This window comes from Pezoporus wallicus, unplaced genomic scaffold (genome assembly GCF_028554395.1).
Source record: "Pezoporus wallicus isolate ANWC-B61680 ecotype Strahan unplaced genomic scaffold, APGP_CSIRO_Pwel_v1 contig_8341, whole genome shotgun sequence".
Taxonomy (NCBI): Eukaryota; Metazoa; Chordata; class Aves; order Psittaciformes; family Psittacidae; genus Pezoporus; species Pezoporus wallicus.
Window position 1 is genome coordinate 2,815,529 of NW_026638083.1, and position 21,384 is coordinate 2,836,912.

A 21,384-nucleotide genomic window follows, 5' to 3' on the forward strand; every position below is an offset into this window, starting at 1 on the left:
TCAACATCAATTTATTTATGGTCTCCACATGGTACAAGCAGAACTGCGAGAGCAGGAAATGCATCTTCGGAGAAAGACAGAACCGTGTGTGTGCAGACACGAGGCCAAAGGGTTTCCCTGGGAGCAGCCCCGTGAACCCAGGTTTGTGGCGCATGCCTCCAGGCTAACATGGCCATTCAGTGGGGTAAAACAGGAGGAAGGTCCTCCCATCCCTGCCAGGATTAATATTTGCTTGAAGGGAAAGCTCAAGAGCTCCCACTGGGATCGTGTCTCTGTTCTGTTGGGAACTGGGATGGAGACTCCATGCTCTAAAGAGCACTTCATCTGTCTGGGTCAGAAAATCATTTCTCAAGGATGAATGCTCCTATGATGGGGGCAGTTCCCGAGGATGAATGCTGACTGTTTGCAAAGTCTGATCAATTTGGACCGTGTTTCCTGTGGACAGAGCAAGGGGGAGGAGCGGAATTTCCATTTTGCAACTGAATTCCAAAAGTACTGTATTTTTCTCCTAAATCGGGACAAAAGCACGGTTTGAATCCTCTGTGCTTCCTGCCAACAGGGAAGGAAGACTCCAAGTTCCAACCACACTCTTTGCACTTCAATTAGCTGTGTTCTAGACAAGGACCGAAACCCAAGCAACTTGTGACTGCACAGGAAGACACAGACAGAGTCTTGTTTCTGCTGCATTAGTGGCATGCAGACGCTTATGGCACAGCGATGCTCAGGGCACAGCGATGCTCAGGGCACAGCGATGCTCAGGGCAAGCGGAGCCTTTTGGAATCACGCTGTTGTTGAGCCCCAGCTTTCCCAAGGCCCAGCACAGCCCCTTCCACCTCTCCAAGCTCTCCGTCGCTCACCCCCATGGATCTGCTGGCTCAGCACACGGTGCATGCCCCCACCCCACGACAGGGGATCCCTTCCACGGGAGCACAGGCCCCATTCCCCACGGCCCCGCACGGAACCTTGGCTCCTCCTCGGGAGCAGCCACAATGCAGGGTGGGATTTCCCAGCCTGCCTGAAAAGGGCCTTTGGTGACTGCTCCGGTGCTCGCGGCGCTGCTCGGGTCCTGTTTTTCCACTCCAGCAGCCCCCCCTCGCTCCCTGGCTCTGGCGGCTGACCCAGATTCACAATGAATGAATCCATGCAGCGTGCTTCAGACTTTAATTATTTTTCACTTTTTCTCATCATACATTATGCATCAATAAAAAAACACAAACCACGCCACAGCACAATTCATTTCAGCCTGAATGGTTCGTTCCTGCCTATCACTAATAGCAGAAGTGTCTGGAAATCACAGCTCTTATTTTAGACATGGCCTTAATGGTAGGGATGGAAACAAACAGGTTTTAAGAGGCTGCGGGAGCTTGGCTAAGCCAGCAGACAACAACTAAGGTATTTCTTCATAAAAGCTTATTTTTCGGGCTATTTACAGCAAGAACCTGTCCCGCACTTGCCCCTTCATCCCCAGCTCTCGCCCACAAGCTCTGCACACGGTTCAGGTAGGATGGAGATAGATCCAGCCGGGTCATGGGCAGGGACAGTCCCACAGCCCCACCAGGATCAGCCCCCCATGACTCCAAGTCACTTTGCAACCATCCACGGATGAACGCTCACAGCAGGAAGGTGCCATCAGCCAGCCTGGAGGCCTGAGCAGCAAAGAGACTTTTCCCTCCCCACTCTTGGCTCAGCCCTGATGCTTTCAAAGGGGTGGCACTGAGCAAAAGCAGGGCAGCACTGGGCGCCCTGCTGCATCCTGAGCATCCCCGCATCCCCCTATGCTGCAGAAGGACCACGGCTGCAGGGATGCTCCCGCCTGGCAGAGATGGACCGGAGCGGATTAACGCCCCGGCACCAACACAGCTGGTCTTTGGCCCAAGCCCAGTGCTCAGTGGAGAGGTCCCAGGGGTGAAGCGCTCAACCACAGCCCTCAGTAACATCCTTGCTGTCCCTTCCCCACACCTCAGCCCTGCTGCCAGCGAGGGCCGGATTTCCCTGCGCCTCCTCCCCGCTCCCGGCTGCAGAGGGAGCAGGAGCTGGGAGCCACGCTCGCACTGGTTCACTGGATCAGCACCAAAGCGAGGGGGTGTCACCCACAGATCCCGCTGGGAGCACACCGCATCTCCTGCTCACATCACACCCGTCTCCATCCAACCTCCGCTCCCCAGCTGCCAGCTCCAGGAGTAGGCGCCTTGGGGCTGCTGCCTCCATCCTGCAAAGGGCTCAGCACCCTCTGCAGAGCCCTGCTCCTCACCAAGCCCACCCTGACCCAAAAGGCAGCCATGGAACAAACAGGACCAGAGGAAGCTCCCACGGGATACCAGCCAGAGGGAGCATGGCTGATGCACCCCACCAGCTCTTTCCGCAGAGCTGGGGCACTGGATGAGCAGGAACAAACTCCCTCTTCACCAGGACTGCAGGGAACTCAGTGTAAAGCTCCCAGCTCACAACCAGCAGGATCCCACCTCTTTTCCCAAGGGAAATGATTTAATCCCTCCAACCCCCAGGTCAGGAAGGCTCCTGAGCCACACCTGGGTACACTCAGGGGGACACCGCAGGCCCAGGGGCTCTGCCAGGAGCACATCCCTGGCTGCAGACCAACTCTGGACCAATTCTGACCTTTCCAGCAGAAATCCGAGCCCTGCCGCAGGCAAAGGCAGCACTGCCCTGATTTCAGGATGGTCGGGATCTGACCATTTACCTGCCAAGCTCTTGTTGCAGCCCTGCCTACACCGGTCCCTTTCCAACACCCAAACACAGGCGGGCACAGAGAGCCCTAATTTGACCATATTCCTCTGAACTAAAAGCACCTTTGACCTAAATTCCCACCGCGGGCTGGAATTCACCCTCTGCAGGCAAAGGATTACGGGAGAAAGCGGTTGAGTGCTTGGAGCAAGGCGGGCAGAGGGGAGGAGAGCCCCCAGCACCTCCCAGGAGGCTCCGTTTATGCACAGTGGAGCTAATTCCATACCATCACATGGCGCTAGAGCAGCCCGCCTCCCCCTCACCCCAGGCGCAAACCCGCGAGCGGAGCTATGGGAATCGCATGGAAAAACATCTCCAAGCATAAACATCCAGCTCCTGCGTGAGCTGCCGGGCGCTGGAGAGGGGGAATCACAGAGAGGTTTTAACCAAAAGAAAACAGCCTCCTGTGTGTGTGTTTTCTCCTCCAAAAACACCCGGAGACTGAAGCTCTCCTCAACGCACGCCTCGCGCTGATGCTGCTTCTGGCAGGTCTAAACAGCAGCTCACAGCGTTCACTGGGCTTGTTATTGAGGGAGCAGCCAGAAGCATTCCCATGATGGGAGCAGGTTCCCATCCCCTGCCCTGGGCCTGCTGGGGTGACCAAGCCAACCACATGCTGCTCCTGTGCCATCCCTCAGCACAACCTCCCTCAGCACCCCCAAGTTTGTCAGCACCTTTGCAAGAGGAGAACAGAGATTACAAAGTGCTGACACATGGGATGGCTCCGAGAAGCCCTGCACAAGGTGTCAGCCTCTGCTGAGCATCTCTGGGGGTGCAGAGAGTGGGACCCACGGCATGACACAGCACAGTATGGGATGGCACAGCGGTGAGGGATGAGACCATCGGGTCACGCTGGGCTGAGTCACCTGAATCCACCAGTTCTCATCAATCCTCCTGGCAAGAGGAACAAATACTCCTCAGGGAAAGCTGTTTTTGGAGGCTGTTGAATTGTTCTTGGCACTGCTCAGAGAGCTTCAATTCACTAGAAAATCCCAGGCATTTTAATACAGCCAGGATATTTGCTCACAGGATGACAGAGCCCCACCACAGAATGGGATCCAGCCTCCATGGAGCCGGCCCATGGAAGGGACGCCTCACTGGCTTTATCATATTGAGGGGGAAGGATGCGGGGATGGAGCCGGGGTCATCCCCACATGAGGTGTCACAGCCATGGGGGTCTGTGGACACAGAGTACCCGGGTGGGTCACTGTACCACAAACCCCCCCTTCACCACCACAGAACTGGTGGGTACCATCAGACCCTGGATCAATCCCTGCCTCATCCCCACATCCAGAGCAGCTCCGGCGACCTCTCTCACCAGTGCTGGTTTGCTGCAGCCTATTCCCCTTGGCCTGGGGGAAAATGCCTCTTTATTGTCATCTTTTTCTTTCCTTTCTTCTATTTTAAGATCAGAGGCTCAAGATCAGCCCCACACAATGGGCCCCTGAGGCTCAACCCTCCCCAAAAGCTGACAGACTCAATTGCCCTTTCCAGCATGTCTACAGACTTCCCAGGCCACCCAAATGAGTAAACAAGCAAACAAACAGTGAGCACACAAGAGCCAAACCGTTCTGCCCTGGTGATTCATTAACAGCTGTACCTGCACATCCCTGCTCACACCCAGTGGAGGGCCCCAGTCCTGCCGCAAACCCCAACCCACAGAGGCTGCTGCTGCTGCTGCTGGAGACCACAGCAAAGCACCAACAGGCACGAGATTGCCCATGTGGGTGATGGGTGGCATCGTGGCTATGGCTGCATCCCCTAAAACACAGGCAGGGATGGAGCAGGTAGAGACATGTGGGCTCCGAAGTCCTTGGGTGCAGTGTGCTTCCCCAGGAAAACAGACAGGAGCCTACGGTGGGATGTGACCCTGCTGTGCCCAGGACCCTGAGGGATGTTCACTGCATCAACAGGAGCAGCCCTGATGCGGATGCGCGGCTCCTCCACACCTCAGCCTGTAAAGGTGGGGTAATTGCATGGACCTTGCTCACACCAACACCAGTAGTTAATAAAGTGCCCTGGAGTTAATTAATTGCCATTAACCGATTAGTTTTGACCTCCTAAGCCCAGCTTTAAGCCCTGCCCAGCTAGGCATGCAGAGCCCTGCAATCCACAGGGTATTTGTGCACAGCTGCTCAAGGCCAGTGAGCACTCAGCACCCATCCCTCACCACCTGAGACCACACTAACTCTGCCCAGCAGAAGCAGCACCCAACCACTGCAGCTTCATCCCCTCTCCATCCTCAGGACAACATTTGCTCACAGCACTGGGTGGGAGCCGGGAGCCAGAGCTGCTCCCCACGGACACCACAACGCCTGCCTGGCCTGCCACACGCTGCAGCACTTCCATCCAGGTCTCCAACCTGGTGCAGCCCCTCAGGGATGGCAGCAGCGGGGAACAAGCACGAAGTGATGCTGGAAAATCCCCTGCCAGCCCCCCCGAAGGAAACCCCACCGTTTCAGCTCATCCCCACCGTGCCGGCAGCACCCCCCCATGACCAGCAGCATCCCTTCGCTTCCCAAAGCAGCCCCGGACCGCCCCGCAGGGCCGCCCTTCCCAACCAGCATCCAGACACCAAACCCATACGTGCCACGCAGTGAAACCCACACGGGCACAGGCAGTGCCCAGCACCGGCTCCCGGCGCACAAGCCCACGGCCCCGGAGCAGCCAACAACAACAAACTCGTGTGTGAGCCACAAAGGGGAGAACCCGGCGAGGAAACAATCCCGGGCTCCCGCTTCCCATTCGCTGTCAATGGCCCCGAGACGGGGCCGCGTTTCTTTGAAGGAGGAGAACCCCGCCCGCAGGGTCCCGCTGCTCGGAAGCGATTCCGCACCCTGCGGAGCTGGCAACCCTGCACAAACACAGCCCCGCCGCGCCTCCCCGGCCCTGGTGAGCGCGTTACGGCTCTGCCAGGCACGGGCAGGAGCAGCCGAGGTGCTGCAGTGCCCCAGCAGCCAGCCCAGGGCACCCAGTGGCCAGAGCTGGGCTGGGTCAGCCTGGAACAGAGAAGGCTCCTGAAGGGGAGACCTGAGAGCAGCTCCAGTGCCTGAAGGGGCTGCAGGGAACCTGGAGAGGGACTTTGGGCAAGGGCCTGCAGGGACAGGCCAAGGGGAATGGCTTTAACCTGCCCGAGGGGAGACTGAGATGAGCTCTTAGGCAGAAGCTCTTCCCTGGGAGGGTGCTGAGGCGCTGGCACAGGGTGCCCAGAGAAGCTGTGGCTGCCCCATCCCTGGCAGTGCTCAAGGGCAGAACATCGCACACTTCAGTGGCTGTTTCTAAGGCAATCACATATGTGGATCCATCAGTCCTACGCGGCAGGGGCTGCAGCCTTACAAGACATTTACCCTCTTCTTTTCCCCTCAATATCCTCACAACAAACTTCCTCACTGATGTCCCTGTCCCTGCTGCTGCTGTCCTGACACACCGGTGCTATTACTCCATGCTGCTGCATGTGCCGGGCGATGGGGCAAGCAGGAGGCACCTTCTGAAACCAGGGTCTTTGCATCACAACGAACCTTCCTTCTCTCGCTTCCTCCTCCTGGTCCGGTCCAGGATGAAGGATCCAGCCCTCACCTCCCACCCCGGCCAGGGAAAGCCACGCCACCAAGACAGGCTGCAGACAGCCCCAAGTTAAAAATACATGTTTTTCAGACAAAAGTTCAGTCCCCAAATGGGAAGAGAATCCAGGAAAAATGCGGCAGGCCCGGCTGGTGGCCGGCTTCCAGCGCGAGCACCTCCCTTCGGAGGAATCCGGCAAGGAGTCTCGACTAATCCACCCCGGACACACCAGCATTTCTTCCTCGTGCTGTCGGGCTGGGCTTTTTCCTTTCTGTTTTTCCATCTGCTCAGCACACTCACTGGGATGCGCTCACATCCACAGGGACCATGTGGGGTGACCAGGGGTCCCCGCTGTGCGCTGCGGGCTCCTGGCACCAGCCCAGCGGCTGCAGGTAGGAGCAGCTGGAGGTGGGACCAGGAGCCTGGAGCCAGTGCACGTGTGCTCAGCGCTCCCCACAGCAAACACCCCCGCTTCCCCCTGTGCCTCAGTTTCCCCCCGTGCCTCAGTTTCCCCCCAGCCGCTCCCAGGTCAGCGGCAGGTGCCGCTTTCCCTCCCGGTGAGATGCCCACTGAGGAATTCACACCTCATTCCTCAACACCCGCTCTAATTACAGGTATCTAGGCAGGTTTGCTCTTTCACAAGAGCCCTGAGCTGGTTTCTGCTCCCCTTTCGCTGCAAGGGGCTCCCGAGTCACTCGCTCCCTCTGTGCAAAAGCAGAGGGTGCTGGGTTCTCAAAGCCCTCCCCGGGGCCGGGGCACAAACCCCAGCACCAGCTGTGACATCCCAGAATGGGCCTCAGATCTCAGCCCCAGTTTCCCACAGGTACCAAGAAGAGCGGCCAGGCAGGAGGTGACACCGAGACATGATAATGTGTTAACCCCGAGTGTCCCAAAGGCTCCCCGCACACCGGGGTGCCCTGTGCTGGCACACTTCAACAGCGAAACACCTGTGCTGTCCCCCGAATCCTCCCCAGAAGCACCACAAGCACATCCCAGGCGGCTGTGTCCCAGGATGCAGATTGTGCAGTCCATGGGTACACCCCGATGCCAGCTCCATTCTCCTCCCCAGCCACCAAAGCAGCCGCAGGGCTGTGGCAGAAGCTCCATCACCCCGCTGCTCCCTGAGGGTTTCCCTTTGCAGGGGCATGGGTTTGGGTGGCTTTGTTGATGCCTCTTAAACATAAATTTCAGCACAACGAGGCCTTCACTGGCTGTTGGTCACCATTACCCAGTTAGAGGAGACACAAACGATTGCTCACAAGCTCCACAACCTACAAAAGGATCCCAGCCCCATGGCAGGCCCATTGCCTGGGTGTGTGGGACCCAGCGTGCGGAGGCTCCTACACCAACACCCATCCCTCCATCCCAGCCGAGCCGCCCTCCCGGCCGGACAGGTCATTCCACCATGATGCTGCCGTTTGCCTTTCCCCAGTGTGTTTTCCTGCTGTATCTCCCCAGGGCAGCCCCACTCCACATGAGATGGGCTGGGAATGCCGGGGGGGCTCGGGGGAGGGCCCCCTCGCCTCTCAGCACCCACTGCACTGCTCCGCGTGTTTCAGCTTTTAACCAAGTCACGAGACAGGGCGGATGCTGCTCAAAATAAATCATCAACCACAACAGCAATGAACTGAACCGGGCGCCTCGGCGCGGGGCTCGCACGCACGGGACCAGCGGCCGGATCCCTGCCCCGTCGCCCCGCAGCAGCTCCTGTGCCAAGCACGGATGCTGCTGGTTGTCACCGAGGAAACGGTGACACGGTGGTACCAGGAAAGGGAGGACCGATGTGGACACAGCTGCCAGCATGGCTGCGCGCCCCTGTATCACCGGGAAAAAGCCATCAAGAGTTGCAGCATCCCCTGGATACCCACCCTGGGGATAAGCGTCCCTCCTGGCTCTGCTGCAGCTCCCTTCCCAGCCTCCTCCACCCTAGGGCCACAGGTAGCAGGGAAAAGAGGATCAGTGCCTCTCTCCCACATGGGTACCAGCACAGGTCCTCTGCTAAGACTGAGCAATGTGGGGATGGGAAGAGAGCTAGCAGCATCTCCCCAGCCCCACACCGCTGCCCGCATCCTGCACTGCAGCACAGCCAGCCCCAGCCCCACGGGGACCCACAGGCTGGGTCCCAGGAGCTCCCCCCAGCCCGTCCACCTGGGTCCTGTGCAGTAAAAAGCATCTCTGCTCCTGCACAGAAGATCTGGCCGGGCAGAGGCACTGATTGCTGTATCCATGCCGGGTCCTTGAGGTCCCAGACGGCTGTCGGCTGAGGGATGTTCTCCCTTTCTTTCTCCAGGAGGATTAGACACACTTCTTTCCTCTCACTGCTTTTCAAAAGAGAGGCTTTTTGTCACTGCTGATCCCTGGGGAAATCCTTCTCTCTCTCTCACATGCTTTTACAGCTTGGACAGGGAGAAAGGAACTTTTCCTTCATCTCAATCTCCCTGTGACGCTGACAGGCACCGTGAGTGCAATGAAGCTCCGTAGGTCCCTGCCTGCACCCAGCATCACCCCAGCATCGCCCCGCTCCCAGCTCCCACCACCTCCTGGCACTGCGGGTGGCATCGGCAGCAACGCACCCGGCGCTGAGCCCCAGAGAACGCCCAGGCAAATCCCAGTCGGAGCAGCTTCCAGAGCCACGTCAGCCTTGTGCAATCCCGGCTCGTAAACCCGCAGCGCACGGCAGCGATGGGTGCTGTGCCCTCGCCTACCTGCTCCCCATCCTTTGGAGGCTGCAATTACATTTTCCACTGCTCCTCACATGGATGTTTTTATCCCTTTTCCTGATGTCTATGGAACAGGCCAAGCCAAAGAGGAAACCAAAGCCGGAGCTGGCAGAGCTTGAGACACGCACAGAGGTCTTAATGGGCCGCTTGCACGCAGTGAGCACAGAACACACCCTGGTGTACACAGGACCACGGCTCCCTCGGCTCCGCACTGAACAAGAGAGATCCCCGGGGTGCTGCTACCAAAAGCTCCAAGTACCCACAACTGAAATTGTGGCGTTTCCTCACCCTCTGTCACCGAAATCAGGGCTGAGGTTTGTCACCACTGCAGCCCCGGTGTTTCTCCATCACCAACCATGTTTCAACGTCCCCTCTTTCTCTTTCGGTGTCCCTTTAAAACTATAGAGGAAATCATCCAGCAGAAGTTTGCTCAAGCGGGCTGTCAGCTTGAGGAAGTGAAATTAAACCAGAGAAAAAAAAGCCCTGAATCCTAATAAATCACACATCCACACACAGAGAATTGGAGAACTCTGGGCATGCCTCCAAAGGCAAGTAAATGGATGATAAACAAAACAAACCTAGCTCTGCCCGGTAATAAAGGCTTCCACAGTGGGAATTTCTCACCCAGGAATCACTTCCACTGAGGGCACAGCTTGTGGCACACGTGGAGCTTTCCCACTCCCTGCAAAGCCTCTGGGAATGTCAATGACACTGTCCCATGCTGAGCTGCTCCCAACGGCCACAAACCCTGCACTGCCACTGCTTGCAGGAATATCCCCCCTTGAAGCCCTGCTCCTTTTGGGAAGCACGGCCTGTCCCTGAGCCCATCCTGCTCTTACCAGCATCACTGGCAGTGGGGACCTGCTCAGCCCCCACAGACCCACCCAGAGCAAACACCCCTCACACCCCCTCACAACTCACAGGGAAACAAAGTACTCAAACCAAAGGCAAGGGAAAGGGCAAGAGGAATAAGGATGAAGATGATGAAATGCACACATCCCCCCCTTCCATGCAGGTGCCTGAAGAACAGCAAAACCAGCCACAGCACAGCAACACCAGCAGCAGCCAATCCCCCTTTCAACCTCCAGATGCAGCTTCCCATTGATATGGATGCTGCAGAGCAATGCCCACCCCTCCCGAAGGGAGGGTTCATCTTTTCAGGCCACACAGCAGGAGGGAGAGCCCAGGAGGAAGCAGAGCAGGGACCGCGCTGGGATGTGTCCATGAGGATGGTCCCAGTGACCCCGGTGCAGCCTCGATGTGCCCAGAGGGGGTGGTAGCAAAGCCAGAGGAGGGGCGTGCAGTGCAGTGATGACCCCAGCACCACAGTGCAGTGCCCATCACTGCTGCAGGACCTGACCCCATGCCCCGCTGCTCTGTTTCCCAGGCACAAAACAGTTAAAGGCTCAGAGCCAGCTCTCCCCAGGGCTCCTGTTAAAAGTCCATCGGGCATTTTCCCATCGTGGACTTTACCCCGAGTGCAGCGCGGCTGTGATAACGCCACGGAGGTGCCAGCCCATGTGGGACCTGCAGTGGGACCAGCACCAGTGTTCTGGGTGCCACCAGGGCCAGAACACGCAGGTCCCACATGGGACGCAATGACAGGACCTCAGAGCAGCACTGGGGTCCAGTGGCACGAGGTCACGGGCAGCAATGGCAGCGCGGGGTCGGGGCTGTGTGACAGTAACAGTGCTTTGCTGCCCTGAGGAGCCCATTTCGCCCATCTCCAGCCCCTAAGAGGCACCCACAAACACAGATTCCCCCCCCCCCCAGACACTGTGCACAGGGGTAGATGCAGATTTCTCTCCCCGCCGGTCCTGAGGAAGATGCAGGGGAAAAGGATGCTGCTCTCCCTGTGGGAACAGGCACCCGGCTCTGCTCTCCAAGGCTGTCTGCAAAGCCTCCATCCCCACGACAACACACACCATTTTTTAACGCTGGGTGATGTATCCAACCGGTATTTATAATGCTGAAAACATCCCAAAGCTCCCTCTCTTCCAGCTCCCAAGCACACTGTGTACTCTTAATAAAATAATTGCAATGATGAATGGCTCCTTATAACATTCTTGTGCTGCAGCTACTGACAGGGCCAAGAGCTGGATGGAACGTCCTTCTCCCACATGCTCCCTCAAGGTACACTCAGGACTTCACCTTCTCACAGCAAGACACACGGTGAACATCTGGAAAAGGTGCCGGCGCTGCACCAAGCCATTCCACCACCCAGCAACAGGAACAACGAGCTCCTGGGGCTCGCCTGCCTGTGCATCCCTGAGAAGAACCCTCGGGCTTTCCCGACACCGGGTGCTGCTGAGACACCCCCGGGGGGCTGCACCTTAGGGCCGCGTCCAGGGCAAACACCACCGCTCCAATGAAGAGACCCGGGAGGACGCCTGGATCAGCCCCACATGCCCTGCGCTGCCTTTGGGAGAGGTGGAGCCTCCCGTTGGCGTAGGTGAGGGCTTCAGACGGGCACCGCGCTGTTATCTGCCATCGAGAGCTCGCTGCAAGAAATCCCTGCCCTGCAACATTTCCTGCGCGCACCTCGGGGCTGTGAAACCTCGCTGGAGGAGCCAGACGCGGTTCCCGTGCCCGCCCAGCCCCGGCTCCCATGGGATAGCACCGGCCGCTATGGGATCACAGCGCAGGCGGGGAGACAACAAAGATGGGAACGGCGAGTGCCCGGGCGGAACAACGCCCGCGGTGACGGGTGGCCTCCGACGGCACAGCCCCAACCTGCCCCACAGGTGAGGCACCAAAGGGAAGCACATTGCCACGGGGGACCACGGGCTGCGGCAGCCCAAGGGGATGGTGACACCCCGAGATAGGGCTGCCCTGAGCTCCAAGCACAGCCCCAGACAAATACAGCTTGAAGCAGGCAAAACCCCCGACGAACCAAATCTGTGACCCCATTCCCACGACCTGCTGGCAGGGAGTAACCTGGGCTGCTGCCCTGATACCTGCGTGAGGAGCAAGCCCCTGCAGAGGGTCAGCCCCACACACACACACACACTGCAGCAGGTCAGCAGAGCCCCCCTCCCCCAGCACGTGGGATTCCTGCCCCCAGCTCTGAACCCCTCTTTAGATAACAGTCCCTGACATTTGCAAACAATGGGTATCTGCTGGCCTGGGGCCAGGCTATCTCGGGCTGGGATCAGCCTAAGCCTTCCTAAGCGCTTAACTGGGGCCTGCAGGTAACTGTCCTGAATCTTAACTCTTCCCGGAGCCACCTCTGATGCCCAGTCCCTGATGAGGAGCACAGGGCACTGATCACCTGTGGTAAACCACCCCAGTAAGGATGCAGTGCACAGGATGGGGTTTAGGGCAGCAGCAAAGCTTCCAACATGGGTCATCGCATCCTGCCCTTCCCAAGCTCTGCTCCTGCTCCCCACCACCGGCTCCAGCATTTCCCAGGCATCCTGCAGCCACCTCCAGAGGCTGGGGCAGAGCACAAAGCCTTCGCACCCCACCAGCACAGCTCACTCTCATCCTGCCCGCCCAGAGACCACGATGTGCTGAGGGGTGCAGAAAGTTGTGCTGCTCGCAGGTTCCCTGACAGGAAGGGAGCCCGTGTGGCCTGGGTGGGTACAGGAAACCCCCTTCCATCGCACACATCATTCTGCTTCCTCTGGATTTCTTTAACCTTTCACTCCCGGCCTGATTTATGCCTTCACACTGATTCCTGCATGCGTGCACCTCCCTGCTCTGCTGCTGCAGCGCAGCCTTGGCATCGTCTGAAGCCTCCTCCTCCTCCTCCAGCAGCACAGAGCCTGGGGAAGCACCAGGAAGGAATCGCAGTTTGGATCAATTCTGCAGGCCCCCAGTCTGGGGCATTTTAACCTGCACAGCCACATAAATGCAGAGGGTGGGAGCGGGTGTCCCTGCTTCCACAGCCCTTAACAGGAAGGAGGGATGCAGGACATGGCCGGTGCACTGACCTGGGTTTTCCATCCCTGCTCACATCTCCTAAAGCTCCACACAACAGCCCGCAGGGTCCCATCCTTACAACTGCCATAATCCTGGGGGGAACAAAGGAGAAAACTCCAAAGGGAGAGCAGGCCCGGAGAGCATCTCCTGTCCAGTCCGATGGGACACGGCGGTCAGCCCCCGCAGCCGAAGGGAACTGAAGGCACAAAGGTTACTGCTTTGGGGCTTGAGCGCAAAACCCCAACTCTGGAATCAAGGGACACAGGGACAGAGCAGCGATGCTCGGCACGGCAGCCCTGGATGCATGGGAAAGGGGACACAGGGCTCGCACCACACTGACACACATCTCCATTCCAGGAGAGATTCCTGGGAAAATGAATGCAAAGCCTGTTATAAAAGTTTATCTGCGTGTGTGAGAAAGCAGAAGCGCCCTGACTGCAGCACAGAGATGTCATTATTTCCATGCATCTGCCTTACCCAATTTTATTTAGTTGCTTTCTGCACCATTTCATGCTCATCCTGCTGCTGAGCCAGACAATTGCTTTATAACTCTAGGGTGCAATTTCACTGTCTGTGAGCCACATGCACGCAACGGGGTCTGTGCTGGGATGGAGCGGGAGCTGCACCCCCTCCCCAGCCCGACGCTTGGGAGCCTGGGCTGAAATGGGGGTTCTTAATAAATAAATGAATAAAAAGAGAGGAAATTAAATCAAATCCTAAGCCACCGTTTCTGATGGGTTATAACTCAAGGAGCGCGCGGGGGGAGCAGACCCAGGGAGCAGCAGTTAGGAACAGGGAGGATGAACCCGAGGGCGATTTGCTCTGTCACGCGAAGGGAAGGCGCAGAGCTGGAGCCCGGTGGGTTGGAGCGCCGGGAATCCCACTGGATTCCCATCAGCAATTGGAAGTCACACGTGGAGGAGCGCAGGTGAGGAGGGGACCGGCCATGCGGGTGCAGGGCTGCGAGGTGGGGGTTTCCCATGGGCTGCAGCAGCACCTCCCGGGTGCGGGGTCTCCAGAAGGCCCCCACCACTGATGCGCAGCAGCACGGGGCCAAGGGTCTCCCCACGCAGCACAAGGGAACGCCTCCAGCACAACCAGAAACTGATACACCATTAACTGCCCCAGGTCACAGGGCCACAGCCCCTCCGGACAGCTTCCACACCCGGTAACACCGCTCATGGCACAAACAGGACAGCAAGAAGAGGAGGTGGAAGGAGAAGGAGATTGTACCTGTGCCACTGCCCACCACTGAGCCTCCTCCATCACATCCCCATATGTGAGTATATTCCAGCTGGAAGCACAGTCCCTCTCCTGCTTCTCCTCTGCTCTGCCTTCATCGCTGCCATCGCCTCGTATCGACTCTGTGGTGGGCACACAGGAGCTGGTGCTCACAGCAGAGCCGTCCTGCAGCAGCCCACAGAGCTCATGGGAAAACACAACCTTCCAGCACTTACTTGTGAGCCAAAACTGGGGAATCAATAATCAAGCGTCTCTGCCTTCACGCCCAGTGTGGCACAGTCGAAACGAGACAGGGCATCCCTCCCCGATCCGCTCCTGGAGCCCCAGCCCAAAGGACTGCTCTGGGTGCCGAGGGGCTGCAAAACTCAGGGGGCCCCAGCGCTTCCTCAGCTTCCACACAATTCTGTCCTTGTGTTTAAAGTCTGCAAAAGCCGAAACAAACCAAACCTCCACAACAGAGGAGGCCAAGAGAAGAACAGGCAGGGGGGATCCCGTTGCCATTTTACTGCTCACAAACACCAGTCGGGCACCTTTCCTCTCTCTGCTTTGCAGCCAATGCCACCCAGGGAAGGGCTTATGGCTCAGACAAGACCCAAACCCACCAAAGCCAAGAGAGGAATCATCTTCCACTGGAGAGAAAGGGGACGTAAGCCCTTCTCCCGATGCTTAATAGAACAAGTATTGAGGGTGGGTTTTCCTTCCCCTCTGGTGTGGGAGCTCCTGGCTTACACACAACCATATCTATGAGCTTTTCTTTGCTCCCAGGCCAAAAAGCAGCTATGGGGGGTTCTGGGTACCAGGGACCGGGACCCTCCGACACCCACAGGAGCCCTGTGGAGCCCAGATCCCAGCCGGATCTGCTCCCAGCCCAGCTCTCACACCGCCCGGCCCCAGGCCCCGTTCCCTGCTCACGCAGACGCTCCCAGTGCCTCAGTTTCCCCCCCGAGCCCGTCTCACCCGGGCAGGCTCTGACTTCCCAAGGCACGATCGTGCCCTGGTGCTGCGGAGGCAGGAGCCAAGAGCTGGGGCCGAGATCAGAGCTACAGCCGGGAGGTGCAGCCCTGCAACTACTGCTGTGGATCCCGGTGACAGAAAGGAAACCCCACACAACCGCGCTGTGACGAGGGGCCCGTTTGAACTGGGTTAGCTTTTAACTGCACGTCAAACAGGAGGGAGCTGCGCCGGAGCCCTTGCTTCCCCTCCGTGCGAGGGAATCGCTCCCTGTTTGCCTCGGAGGACACCCTCCATTTTGAAACGCTCCGGCTCCAAACACAAACTCAGGTGGTTTCCCTGACTTTGCTTTGCTTTTCCGAAGCAAAACGTCGTCAGAAAAGGCAAGTTCTCGCAGCCAGTTTCCATCTCAACCGGGGAGCGTTTTCCCAGGCTAAATTGCTGCTGTCTGAAGATCTCGGAGCAGCCTGAGCTGGCGCGCGTGGGGATCCTTCTGTAGGGCTTTTAAATCCTTATTTGCAATATTATTTCATCTGCTCTGCGCTGCCTTGATGTCGGAGCAGCCTTTGGAGAGGCACCACCACCCCTCCCTCCTCCCGTCCTCCCCCCAGGCACACGCTTCCCTTTGAGGAGGAGGAGAGGGGAGAAAGAAAATAAAAGACAAGCAAAGAGGAAAATGTCAGAAAGCTGCTTTTTGTGTGCGTGTCAAACGTTCAAAGTTATTCCAGAGTCTCGTCTTTCACTGTAATAAAATACAGCAACTCCTGACAAAATCAATTAAAATAAAACCACCCAGGCTGCCTCCCCTATTGCTTTGCAGCTTTGCTGACTTTGAAAGCCCACCTGGGCCTTTTTGGAAGCAATTATGGAACTGCTGGGTTGGCTCCTGCACCGGTGGCAAGCTCGCTGTGCCGAGCATCCCCTCGCTGTGCCGAGCATCCCCTCACGCCGCGTGTCCAAGGGAGGTGACGAGGGCTCTGACACGGGCAGACGCGCCACGGCTCGGAGCCAGAGAACAGGATTAATTAGAGCCCAATTAGGTTCCCCAGCTCCCAGGGAAGGTCCCTGCACTACCCAGCACTTGGCCAGCAGTGACTGGAGGTGTCCCTGGCTCTGGTTACCAGCAGCAGCCCAGCCAGGGGACAGGGACCCCTCAGCATCCCTGCTCCATCGCCCCGGTGAAGCCCCTCACCAGGGGCCACCACCCCTCACTGTCGCCGCCTCCTGCAGCGGGGCCAGGGGATATTTATAGCAGGAATGATTTGGTGATTCCAGGCAGCCCAGAGCCCCATGGGAGCCCCAGGCTCACACGCGGTTCCCCCCGGCCAAAAGGCACCGGGATGCTGGTAGGAAGGAGCAGCCTGTGCAAGAGGCAGGACCAGAGAACACCCCAAGCCCCTGCCCGCGGCATCCGCAGCTCCGCTGTCTGCTTGCTCTCATACCCATCCTGCAACAACACAACAGAGCCAACTACTGAGCCGGGTGGCTCCAGCATATGGGAACCCATCCCAGCTCCCAGAGACAATGCTCCAACAGAAAGGTTTTTAACCCATTTCTCAATAAACATTTCTTGTTGAGCCGCGGTGGGACGGAGCCAGGGTGCATTTTCCAGTGAAATGTTTTGATTCCCCCCTTGACTTTCTTCTCTCCGAAGAGCAGCCAAACGCCAATAATAATATTTGCAAGGAATAACTAAAATTCTGTGGCTTTCTCCCCCGCGCTCTCTTAAACAAACAAAATGCCCCAAACATGAGAAACACAAACGCTCTCTGCGAGGCAGTGGGATGACACGGACCCAGCGCAGGGACCCACACAGGATTCATTCAACTGTCACAGCCCAGAAACTGGAAAAGGCAGAAATTCCTTCCCAGCTTGTTTTGCATATGTCAATGGGGAGAGGTCGAGCCCTACACTCTGCTCCAGCAAGAGACCAGGATGTGACTACACTTTATCTCCTGCTCCTACAAGGCCCCTCTCCGGAGCAGCTCCAGCAGCTTCGGGATGTGGGGCAGAGGATTCCTCCTTCCTCCCAGGGATGCCAAACAAGCCCTGACACTTTCAGGCTTTCTCCTCCCAATGGATTTCATGCCAGCTGTGAATTTCCGAAGCTAAAAGAAGCTGCATCAAGGATCACATTGAGGTTTCAGCCAGGCACAGGCTCCCACCACCCTGCCCCGGGTTCCTGCATCCCGGACGCAGTGGCAAGGCGGGGGACACAGGATGGAGATGTCTCATGGATGCTCCTGCTCCCACTCCCACGCTCCAGGTCATTCCCCCGCTGGACATGGGGCTGTTTTGCTGCTTCCCGGCCTGGCCTCGTGCACAGCCGGTTCTCACCCCATATCCTGAGCAGCTGCAGCATCCCTGGCACGGCCACACAGTGGGAAGAGGCTCCAGGGGTTGTAACCTGGCGAGCTGACCTGCGGCAGGGAAGCTCGGACACTCATTAAGTGCTTCTTCCCCCCATGAAGCTGAGCCTCAGGGAGGGTTTCCCTGAACTCACCATCCCCTTTTGCTCCCCAGGAGCCACCACCTCCTCACCGGAGTGTGCAAAGGAGAAGACGAAGCAATGAAAGGATCGCAGAGCCTTGGGAACCAGCAGCTTCCCAAAGAACCAAGTTCCCCGGTTTGTGCATCATGCACAGCCTGGCCCTGTGCAAAGCCTGACCATGCACCCACCAGGCTGGAAATGTGGATCCCCACAGCCTCACAACCACTACAGAAATGGCTTTTCCTTGATTTTCCTCCTCCTGGAGACTCGGCACAGCACCGCCTTCCCCCAGGAGCAACAGCAAGACATCCCCATTGTTCAAAGCCTAGTAAAGGGAGATCCATAGCCCAGACAGCTCCCAAGGCAGCATCTGCAGGACCCTGAGGTGCTGAAGCCTGACCCCAGCCATGGTGGTACCTGCTCCATGCAGGAGCACAGCACACAGGCAGGTCCTGGAGTAGGGGAACGCGCTGTCCTCACAGGATTCTCTGTCTGGCACCCGCCAGAGCTCCCGGGACAAGCAGGAAAATGAGATACTACTATTAAAAGTGCCAGCGCTGGCCACGCTTCCCCATGACCTCAGCGGGGTTATCCGAGTATAACCACGGGCAGCGCTTGGCACAACCTCCCCCAGGTTACCCTTTTTATGCCAAACTCAGCTGAGATTTTGACGGGGCCACACAGTAACGGCGCCTGCTTTTGGTCCCCAGTTGCTCCCATTCTCCAGCTCAGGCCTACACTGGTGTGCAGAGAAATGAACTCTGAGCTTGGCTCTTTTCTCCCCCTGAACTCGCAAACACAGCTCCCAGCCGTGGCATGGGACGGGGCTGGTGAAACACCCTGGCACTCTGTGAAGTCAGGACCCGGCAGGTTTTGGACCATTCAACCTCCACAAAGCACCGAGGCCCCCCCAGCTCCACTCTGGTTTATGGGAAGGTCTCTGCTCACCCTCGCTTCTCCATCCTGCTCAAACCCCCTCAGGTTCAATCTGCTCAGGGCAGGACCCGCATCTCCCCGTCCAAACCCCGCAGAACCCACTGCCCTCACACCAAAGCTGATTCTGCCACTAATCAGGGACCAAAGCCCAGTGAATAAAGTTCAGGAGCCACTTCTGCAGCAGCCCCACGTGCAGCAGACACAAGCCCAGACCACACACCCCAAAAGGGCTGGATTTTCTCCTAAGCCAGCAACACAAAGTTACAGCCCTGACCCAGCACCCCCATCCTGGGGTGCCTGCCTTGGTTCTCCTCTGGACGCTCAGACCCCCATTACACACATCCATGGATAAATGAGCAGATAAATTAGTTGTTTTCCATTCGCACCAGTGTGAAAACCCTTCCCGAGCCAGCAGCAAGGTGACACGTGCTGCCCCTCTCCCCCTGTCGGGACCAACCTCACTAATATAATCACACAGCCCATTATTTATCATCTACAGCGTAACAGGAGAGCTCTGGAAGAGAACGCAGGGGCCTGATCCTGCCCCTATCCACAGGGATCTGGACAAGAGCATCAAAGGAAACCGAAATACTCAAAGCAGCCACCCCCAAGACTGAACCACTTGTGCGCAGCAAGAGGCACCTTCTGCCTCGGTGTGCTTGTGCTGACCGCAATACCTGCGCCGGAGGCACCCAAACGGGGTCGGTGGGACTGGGAATGCCAGACCTGCTCCCAAGGGATAATGCAGCAGAGCCACAGCTCCGGGGAAGTGAACCCGGGCACATTGCACACCACGGCCAAACCAGCATCTGAGGAGGCGAGGAAGGTGCCAGAGCCCTGCCACAGCCCTGCCAGCCCAGGCTCTCCCAGCCATAGCCCCCAGAGCCCGGCAGTCCCATAGGACAGGGCTGGCTGGGCATCTGGTGCTGTTTGTATTTGTTCTACTCTTGGAAAGGAACAACTAAAACTGCAATTGTTAAACAAACACGCAAAAAATAACAAACACTGAAAAAAGGAAGAAATAAAGAAACAAAACAGCACCGCGGGGGAGCAGAGATGAGCAGAGATTTAAAGCCCAGAGAAGGGCTGCTCTCACTAGGCAATGGATGTTCTTGGGGGCCCTGGGCTCGCTCGGCCGGAGGCTGGTGGCCCAAGCACGGAGTGTGCTGGAGCCGGCAGGGCTCGAACCGCTCCCCCCTCGCCTGGACTTGGCGCTGGGTTACTTGGCCAAAACTTTTCTTCCCCCCACCCCAAGGCTGGGCTCCGCAATCTCGCTGCTCCCGAAAGCCAGACGCGAGGAGGCATTCGCCCCTACAAGCCAGGACTTGACTCAGGCACCGAAACAGTGGCAAACTCCAGCTGGAAATAGGCTTTAAAATGTAACCAAGAAGCAGAGGGGGAGGAAGGAGGAGAGGAAAACACCGGGGCACAGGGTCCCGAGCGCTGGGGCCGGCGGCGAGGGGCGATGCCGCCGGAGGGGTCCCCACGGGCGCGGACAGGGAGGCAAGGGGGGAAAAAAGAAGCCGATGGAGCAAATCAAGGGGGGGCCGAAGGCTGCGCGGTGCCGCCCCCCCCTTACCGCAAGCCGAGCCCCGAGTTGGGGCGGGGGGGGACGCCCCCGGCCCAGCCCCGCTGCCCCGTTTGAAAATACCGCTTGCGCTGCGCGCCCGGCCCGGAAAAACCCAACCAAAACAAGACCAACAACCGGGATAGGGCGGAGAGGGGGGCCCGGGCCTGCCCGGCGCTGACACCGGCTCCCCCCGGGGGTCCGGGAACCCCCCCCATTCCCCGGCAGGGGCGCAGCGCACCCCGCGGCACGGGGGGAAGAGGCCAGCCGCAGCTCGGTTCACGTTATTTAACCGCGTTCCCCCCCCCGCCCCGCCGCAGGAATGGAGAATCTTTTTCGGAACAAAACTCACCGAGCGGCAGGAAGTGTTTGGTGTCCATGGCTGGGGCTTAACTCATGCCAAGGGGCTCGGCGGAGAGCGGCGGCGAAAAACACACACGCAGGGCGCGGAGGGGAGGAGAGCGGAATCAGAGCGAGCGGGGAGGGAGGGGAAGGGGGGGAGAAAAGCCCGAGGGGGAGGAGGAGGAGGAGGAAGGGGAGGAGGAGGAGGCGGGGAAGGCGGCGGCGGCCCCGCACCGGCGGCCCCGCAGAGGCCGCGGAGTTGTTGCAAACTCCCCACAACGTCCCTCGGCCGCGGGGCTCCGCCGGGCGCGATCGGCTCCGGCTGCGGCTCCGGCTCCGCGCCGGGGCCCGCGCAGGGGGGGAGCGAGCGCCGCGACCGCCGCCAGCGCCCGCCCCGCGCCCCGCAGCGCCGCCCCGCGCCCGCCCGCAGCCACCCGGCCCCGGCCCCGGCCCGCGGGGTCTGCTGAAGCGGTGGGAAAGGGGAGAAAACAGAGACACATAATGGGAAAATAGGGACACGTAATGGGAAAATAGGGACACGTAATGGGAAAATAGGGACACGTAACGATAAGGACGGAGATGGGGGTAGCGGTGCGGGTGCGGGTTCTCCAGGGCGATGCGGAGCCACCACCACTGCCCCCAGCCGTGTGCCCCATCCCCGGGGTGCGTTGCGCAGTGGGCAGCGTTCACAGCGCTATTTTTCCCCTTCCCCACAAACGAGGCACCACAAATAAGTCTCTGTGAGTGTGCGGCCACAAACTCTGTGGGTACCACCCCAGCGGCATCACCAGGCCCCAGCTCCCCCCCCCATCTCCACATGCCTCGGGGTTTAATAAATGATACTCAGCCCCTAAGAATGTGTATTAGTGACTTGATGGACCAAAGCGACTCCGCTGTGCCTGAAGCAT

The 21,384-nt window shown here is 58.5% G+C and overlaps 1 protein-coding gene across 1 annotated transcript in view; it reads right to left on the reverse strand.

Moving 5' to 3' along the window:
• Nucleotides 1-20,797, reverse strand: part of RXRA (retinoid X receptor alpha) — an 88,371-nt gene extending 67,574 nt beyond the window's left edge. The window contains exon 1 of the mRNA XM_057409165.1: nt 20,487-20,797. Within this exon, the coding sequence (XP_057265148.1) occupies nt 20,487-20,514 (28 nt within the window). The 5' untranslated portion in view covers nt 20,515-20,797. The remainder of the gene's footprint in view (nt 1-20,486) is intronic.
• Nucleotides 20,798-21,384: the final 587 nt, after the last annotated feature.